General features: G+C 32.6%; 1 protein-coding gene across 1 annotated transcript in view; it reads right to left on the bottom strand.

The window, feature by feature from the left end:
- AstC (Allatostatin C) overlaps positions 1-6,609 on the bottom strand; it is a 142,954-nt gene extending 136,345 nt beyond the window's left edge. The window contains exon 1 of the mRNA XM_068364031.1: positions 6,162-6,609. Coding sequence (XP_068220132.1) covers positions 6,162-6,332 — 171 coding nt within the window. The 5' untranslated portion in view covers positions 6,333-6,609. The remainder of the gene's footprint in view (positions 1-6,161) is intronic.
- Positions 6,610-8,320: the final 1,711 nt, after the last annotated feature.

The raw sequence follows: 8,320 nt of genomic DNA, 5'->3' as shown, positions 1-8,320 counted from the left end.
ATATTTTGAAGATTTCAGAGTAAAGCCCTCAAAAGGATATTGGGAGTTAAATGGCAGACAGGATTAGAAATGAAACTATAAAAGAGATTACTCAAGTGCCATATGTGGATGAGATCATGGTGAGGGGTAGATGGAGATGGTTTGGTCATGCTCTTCTCAGTCCCCAAAAGAGATTAGTTCACCAAACTTTCAACTGGGCTCCACAAGGCACAAGAAGAGTAGGAAGGCCCAGGCCTACATGGATGAGGACTATGAATCGTGAAGTAGGAGATAATGAGTGGAGAACTATTGATTTAAAAGAACAAGATAGAAACGACGGGTGAACTCCTACACCTATGGACATAGCTGTAGGAGGAGATGATGATATATACAAAAGTGATTGAAGGGTGAGGGTTTATGACAGGCTAGATTATAGTATCTTTAGAAGGTTTAGTCTTGTGGAAAGGATTGATGATAAAAGTCTAGCATAAAGAGTATGTCATTCAGACTATGTAAGAGGAGAAGGCGTAGAAATGGTTGAATAGAATAGATGTTGTGAAAGAGTATTTGGCCTTAATATCCAGGAAGCGCAAAACTGCATTGAAAATATGGGAATTGGCAGTGTATACAAGGGTTTCGGTACACTGAATTATCAGTGTAGGTGTAAGAAACATCTAATGTTACAAAGGTTTTACAGTAAAATTGGTTCCTCTACAATTCAGCCGTCAAAAGATAAATGGGAAGGTGGCCGCGAGACTGCGGTTTCCTTTTTTTTTTTTTTTTTTTAATAGCTGCCACCTGATATAGTGACCCACTTAAAGTTAAAAAAGATATGCAAAAAATTATTGTTGCTTTACCTTGGCATTGTATATTATTCATTGTATCAATATAACACTGAACTCGCTTAAGATGGAAATATTGATTTAGCATTATTAGTAAACAATGAAACAGGTTGAAATACTGACTAACGTTTGTCAGTGTGTCACTTTAAATACTTTCCCAAATATACTGTTAACTTAATTACATCACACGTAACATTACCGTAATTTAGCTGAATCCTCATTTCATTTCTATGATTATTTAAGGATTCAAACTAATTCATATAATATATTATATGTATGCATTTGATTAGTTGGGTTAGTATTTTGATTAGAGAAATTCTAATAGATTGACTAATTGATAAGTATAGTAGATAATCCTGGATTCAGGAATTGAATCCCTAAATTAGAATCTTGATACGGATTTGTACCTCCCTTTAATTTACCCAAATCCCATTGAATTTTTCTATACCAGATTTCAGTATCAATCTCTGGTGCTGTGGTTAGAATAGCTCATTGTACAATGTTTCTGGAATTTATGGTCATTCAAACTTCTTTGGCTTCTGATCTCTTTAAACGATAGCCTACCAATCTTCTCCTATTACTAGATTTTAGATATTTCTATCAATCTTTCATTTCCTAGATAAGGTTCAATACCACGCAGTTTTTCTAGAATTTTTGTTTTAGATATAACCAAATTATATAACAATATCCATTGAAATGCCGTTGAATCTTTGCTTACAAAAGTTTTCTTTTTAAAAAGACTTATACGAATCTCACTTCATAATTCATTTGCGTTTATCATGTTTGTAATTCTCTGTTGTTCCGGTTACATTTTATACTTTATTTCTTTTACTCTTTTCCGTATTGGAGTTATTGTACTTGTAGCATCTTGCCTCTCCTGGTTTTGCTGCTTTACTGATATATATATATATATATATATGTATGTATGTATGTGTGTATATATACAGTATATATATATATATATATATATATATATATAAATATATATATATATATATGTATGTATGTGTGTATATATACAGTATATAATATATATATATATATATATATATAATATATATATATATATATATATCCTTATATATATATATATATATATATATATATATCCTTATATATATATGTATATATATATATATATATATATATATATATATATATATATATGTATGTGTGTGCGTATATATATATATATATATATACTGTGTGTGTGTATGTGTGTAAAGTGTGCTTGTTTTAGTCATAAAGAAGTTACGTTACAGATATCTTTTAAAAGAATCTTCGAGAAAGTGTTTCCATTAGTTACATTACCTAATTCACATATATATATATGTGACGTAACCATACCTCGACGACTGCGATCTTTAAACTTGTCTTAATTAGGTAGATTATCATCTACTAAATTAAATTAGTTTAATGACTTTAATATCATGAGATCAAAGAAGACGAGTCCGTAATGTCAGGATGTATGATGGTGCCACCAACTTATATGAATTTCAAAGATGAGATGGCACAGACTGTGGAAGTTATATTAGGATAAAATGTGATGGCAGATATCAAAAGGAAAACTAAGATCTTAAAAGACTAAAAAAAACTTCCTGGTTGGAGTTTCTGATTTTTTATAAATGTTACTAGAGATAATAAGAGTGATGGTAAATTAATGATAGACATAATTGTAATAAAGAATATTATTGCTTTAGACGGAGCAGTAGTAACAGCATAAATAGCAAGAGTTGAAACTTAATAAAGGATGCTAGAAATTGGAAGTACTGTATAGGGTCCTCACATCTTTGCTTGGCGATAAAGGGTTCACCGCCCATCAGCTTAGATAGTTGATTATAAAACAGATATTCTGTCTAGGAGGTTGAACAAAACTGGATGTGTTGTGAGTAAAAAGGAAATGAGGGATAGTTAGTATTCGGAAGGGGATCGAGTTGGGTTTTATATCGTATAGTGAAACCAAATTAGATTAATCTTTATGTATTTTCCCCGAATCCTGCAAAATTAGTCTTTATAGTAAGAATATTTGGTCTTCGAATTCAAAAAGTGTGAGAATATAGGGAAAGTTACGGGAAAAGTCAGGATCTTGTCTTGCTAATTTTGAAGAAAGAGAAAATATAATTGTGCTAATCCATTTTGATATGGAAGTAGTGGAAAAAAAAGGAGGTGCATAATTAGTTGGATGAATATGGTTGAAGAAAGAGATTGGAGAGGATCACGGATATGTCTTTTTGAAATTGACTTCATTGTTGGAAGTTGTTTTCCAGAAAAAGGAAATTGAAAGATTTACGGGAAAAGAGAGCACTGAAAAGAAAGATATCTTGCGGTTATTGTACATACAACGTAAATGGGTAAATAAATTGATGAGAGCAAACTAAGGTGAGAATATCAATCATTTAACCCAAATTTGACTGAGAAGAAGGCTTAATAGAAGTGTGGATAGGACCATTATTTTTATTTTTATTACTTGCTAAACTACAACCCGTGTTGGAAATGCAGGATACTATAAACTTCAGGGATCCAACAGGGAAAATAGCTCAGTGAGGAAAGGAAATAAGGAAAAACTACAAGGGAAGTTTAAGAACAATAATAACATTAAAATCAAAATTTCATATATAAACTATAAAAACTTGATAATAACAGGAGGATAAAAACTTGAAAAAAAAAAATAAGAGGAAGAGAAACAGGATAGAATAGTACCCTCAAGCAAGAGATCTCTAATTTAGCCCAAGACAGCGGAAGACCATGGTACAAAGGCCGTGGCTCTATCCAAGACTAGAGAATAATGGTTTGATTTTGGAGTTTCCTTCTCCTAGAAGAGCTGCTTACCTAAAGAATCCCTTCTACCCTCATCAAGAGGAAAGTAGCCACTGAACAATTACAGTGCAGTAGTTAACCTCTTGAGAGAAGAAGAATTGTTTGGCAATTTCCGTGTTGTCAAGTGTATGAGGAAAGGGTGAATGTATAAGGAATAGGCCTGACTATTCTGTGTATGTATCGGCAAAGATTAAATGACCCGTAACCAGAGAGAGAAATCCAATGTAGTATAGTCTGGCCAGTCAAAGAACCAAATAACTCTCTAGCGGTAGTATCTCAAGGGGTGGCTGGTGCCTTGGCCAACCTACTACCTATCAGCAGTATTGTGTTTAAAAATATTCTCTTAGGAAAGAGGTAAAAAAAAAAAAAGTTGAGGGAGTAGAAGAGGGCAAAATGAATAAGCCTTTGCAGGACAGAATTTTAGAGGATGAATAAGGAAGCTTGAAGTATGAAAAAGTATTTAGGATCATTTAGACGTCTTTAGGAGAAATTCAGTCATAAAAAGTGTGAATGACATGAAAAATGTTCAAATGAATAATTACATCTTAGAATAAGAAAATAAAAGATGCAAGTGGAATGATACTCTGCAGTTAATGCAGTCTTTGAAGGGATGCTGATTGTAGATGATAGTTATAAGAGAATAGGGGATGATTGATTGGTTGTTGGGGTGAACGTTGGAAAGGTAAAGAAGAATATAGGTAAAGAAGATAGAGGCAAGAGATGATGGGATTCCTTTGAGGAATTCTTTTTTAAAACCTTTATCATATGCGAGCTTTTATCCATGGTGCAAAGGTATGCTGTGATAAAGAGAATATTTCAAAGGACTGAACACGTTAGATTAGCTCATTGTACAAAGTTTCTAGAATTTATGGTAATTCTGATCATGCTTTGTGCATAATAACCCACACTATGTATACCTGCAAAAGGTGGTTGATATTATGGTCACTTTTACAAGGGCTCAAAAAAGTTATTATTATGAAAGAGTTAAGTGAGAAATTTGACGTGTCGTAGTCATTGTTATGGAGAAAATCTATTGTAGGTTACTATACGACTTACAAAGATGTAATATGCAGATTATTTGAAATAATATGTGATCTGAGGGGTGGTTTTTAAAGGAATTATAATCGTTTAAAGACAGAAGTGAAACTTAGATGGAATCTGTTGTAAAATTTTCAGTAATATTTCGATAGGTTGACGAGAAGTGTCTGGGAATGGATTGTGGAAAAATAATCAATATTTTCGAAAATCAAAATATTAGGTGACGGCTGCAAGACAGTTGCAAAGAATGGGGAAAGTTTGAAAATGCTTAATAAAGAAAGAAAGATATAAATTTATTTTAACGAGAAAGACTTAGCGGAAAATTCAAATATCTGGATGGTAGATGAATTGACTTTTGGTAAATCACTTATTTACAGTTAAAAGTAAAGATAAAGGAAGAAAAGTAGGAAAGCTAAGATACACAATTAATGAAGCTAGAAAAGATCTTCCAATAGAAAATAATTATAAGAAAGGTGAATGTAAAATACAAAAGATATATCTGAGCCAACTTTACCTGGCTCTCGACCGAGCGTCATTTAAAAGAGGTAAGAGACGAAGGTGGATGGCCATCGAAGCGTATTTGATTAGGACTTTTCTAATGTCGGAAAATATTCAAGTAAAGATAACCAGGATACATCATTGAAAGAAAAGCTACTTAGAAAAATGAAATGATTAGTTATGACTGATTTCTTATTAATATAAATTTCTTGAGAAACTAAAAAAAAATATTACATATACTGTACAGTGACACACAAGCGAACATACACAGACACATACACACACGCACACATATACAAATATATATATATATATATATATACATATATATATATATGAATATATATATATATATATATATAATATATATATATATATATATATATATTTATATATATATGTATATATATATATATATATATATATAAATAAATATATATATGTATATATATATATATATATATATAAATTTATATTCGTGCCGTGTATAATAGAGACTTATGATTAAGCATCATTATTGTTTATCTCCATCAGGACGGGCTCCCCTCATTGATAGAAATTTTTCTCGTTCATTTTCTTATAAAGGACTAGCCACCTTAGTTATTAATAAGATGCTCCTCTCATTGCCAGCCATTCTTTTTAATGAAAAGTAGGAAAATAACTTTTTTTGGAAGTGGCAAAAATTAGTTTTTCATAGCCAAAGCATATATTCAATATATATATATATATATATATGTGTGTGTGTGTGTGTGTGTGTGTGTGGGTTTATATATTATTTAATAGTTCATACAGTGAAACAGGTATGAACACATAAAGGGCAGTTCCTTTACGAAAAATTGTTCCGTAAATTACTTTGGATGTTTGCATTTTGTAGGAAGTATAATAGCGACCACGAGTTCAATTATTCTTATTGTTAGATTGTTATATTGAACGTAGGTCTGCAGCTTTACTAACCCCTCTAGAAATAATTGAAGTAGTAAAACTTACCTCGGCAGTTGGTTCCTTGCTAACTGTCCTTTTCTGAAGCCTTTGGGTATGATGGGTGTTCGGTGAGGGCGCGTGAGCGGCGGCCGATGGAGACTCGTTCATTGGTTGGGCGTGGGTGAGGGCGGCCAGCCCAAGGGTTGCAACTAGCATGACGGCTGCACTTGACATCATTTTGGTGTTGGAGATGTTCGGTTTTCCCGCCAAAAGCGTGAAATAGGTGTGAAACTTCCGAAAAAAGGTTCGGATTTCTAGAAGGGAAGACGTGTCTGACGTTCTGTGAAAATGAGAAACGTAGGCAACGGCTCCAAAGTGAGTCTCTCTCTCGCTCTCTTTCTCTCTCTCTGTCTGGGCTGTAGCTGGAAAGCGCGATGTTTGAGTGGTTGAATGGAACGCTGGTGGAGTCTCTGCTTCCACTGAGCCCGTGAGCAGGACTTTGTCGTTGCCTACCGCCAAATGCGCACGGTTCGTGTGCGGTAGCTAATATAGGGTAGGATGCCAACCCCTGACACCCCACGCACTAAGTGCCACCCCTTGTCTCCCCAACGGGGAGCTCAGTTGGGGAGCTACACTCCCACACGCTCGTTTTATTTTACTGTTTTATAAGCAGAGAAAGGCAAAAAGAATGAAGGGGTTCTGACCTTTTTCATCTGGTCTTTCTTTATTCTGTTTAAAATTCTCTACTTTTCAGCGTTTGTTACATTTGCCTAAGAGACGCAAACCTTCCTATTATGAATGAAACATTTACACAACAATAAAATGGAAATTCAATAATAAAGACTTGTTTGCAAAATGCTGGTCTTTTTGTTCTTACGATGTCTCTTGTTGAAACGGAGACGGGGGACAAACTATTTCTAGGCTTTGTTATGGATGCAAAGAAAAGAAAAGATTTATTAACAGAATACTAATTAACTTCTTCTTTTATCCAAGCTTTAATTTCTTTCAATCATTGTCTCACTTAATTATCGAGTGCTGGAAGAAACTGCATCACATCTTTTAAACATTCATTCGTTTACATTATTTCACTTTTAAAAGATTTCGGTTTTTGAGAATATATTTATGTAGACTTCCTTTACAATCTTTAAATATTTATCTTTTCTCATGTACAATACTCTCTCTCTCTCTCTCTCTCTCTCTCTCTCTCTCTCTCCCTTCTCATTGGTAATATCAAATTAAATTATTCGTGCAAATGCCTCAAAACATGTATATATTATGGTTTATATCTTAACTGGTCTGTCTATTTGAGTTAAAACGTTCATGTCTTCACTCACTCACACACACACACACACACATATATTTATATATATATATATATATATATATAATATTATATATATGTTTGTGTGTGGTCGTGTGTCGATATATATATATATATATATATGTGTGTGTGTGTGTGTGTGTGTGTGTATATAAGCCATATATACCTCTTAATATCAAATTTGCTCTGCTTTGGGATCAGAGACCCGAGGGAGAATTAACTTTATGATAATAGCTTCTGGTCGATCAAGGATTCGAACCCGCACCAAGGAAACTGAGATCCCGATGATTTACCACCGGGCCACTGTGGCCAGCCACTGGAACCTCAGTTTTCTTGGTCTGACTTCGAATCCTTGGCAGACCAGAAGCTATTATCATAGAGTTAATTCTCCCTTGGGTCTCTGATCCCAAAGCAAAGCGAATTTGATATCAAGAGGTATTTATGGCTTATATGCATATATGAAAAACACGATTGAATGTGAAAAAATTATCACACACACACACACACACACATATATATATATATATATATATGTATATATACATGTGTGTGTGTGTATATGCACATATATACCATACACACACACACACACACATATATATATATATATATATATGTATGTATGGTATACATATGCATATATATACATATATATATACATATATATATATATATGTGTGTGTGTGTTGGTGTATATATATATATATATATGCATATATATACCATACATATATATATATATATATGTACATATATATATATATATATATGTACATATATATGAGTGTGTATATATCTGTACATATATAAATGTATATATATATATATATATATAAATATATATATATGTATATATCTGTACATATATAAATGTATATATATATATATATATAAATATATATAT

This window comes from Palaemon carinicauda, chromosome 40 (genome assembly GCF_036898095.1).
Source record: "Palaemon carinicauda isolate YSFRI2023 chromosome 40, ASM3689809v2, whole genome shotgun sequence".
NCBI lineage: Eukaryota > Metazoa > Arthropoda > Malacostraca > Decapoda > Palaemonidae > Palaemon > Palaemon carinicauda.
Note: the sequence above shows the minus strand (reverse complement) of the source record. Positions and strands in the feature narration are given on the sequence as shown.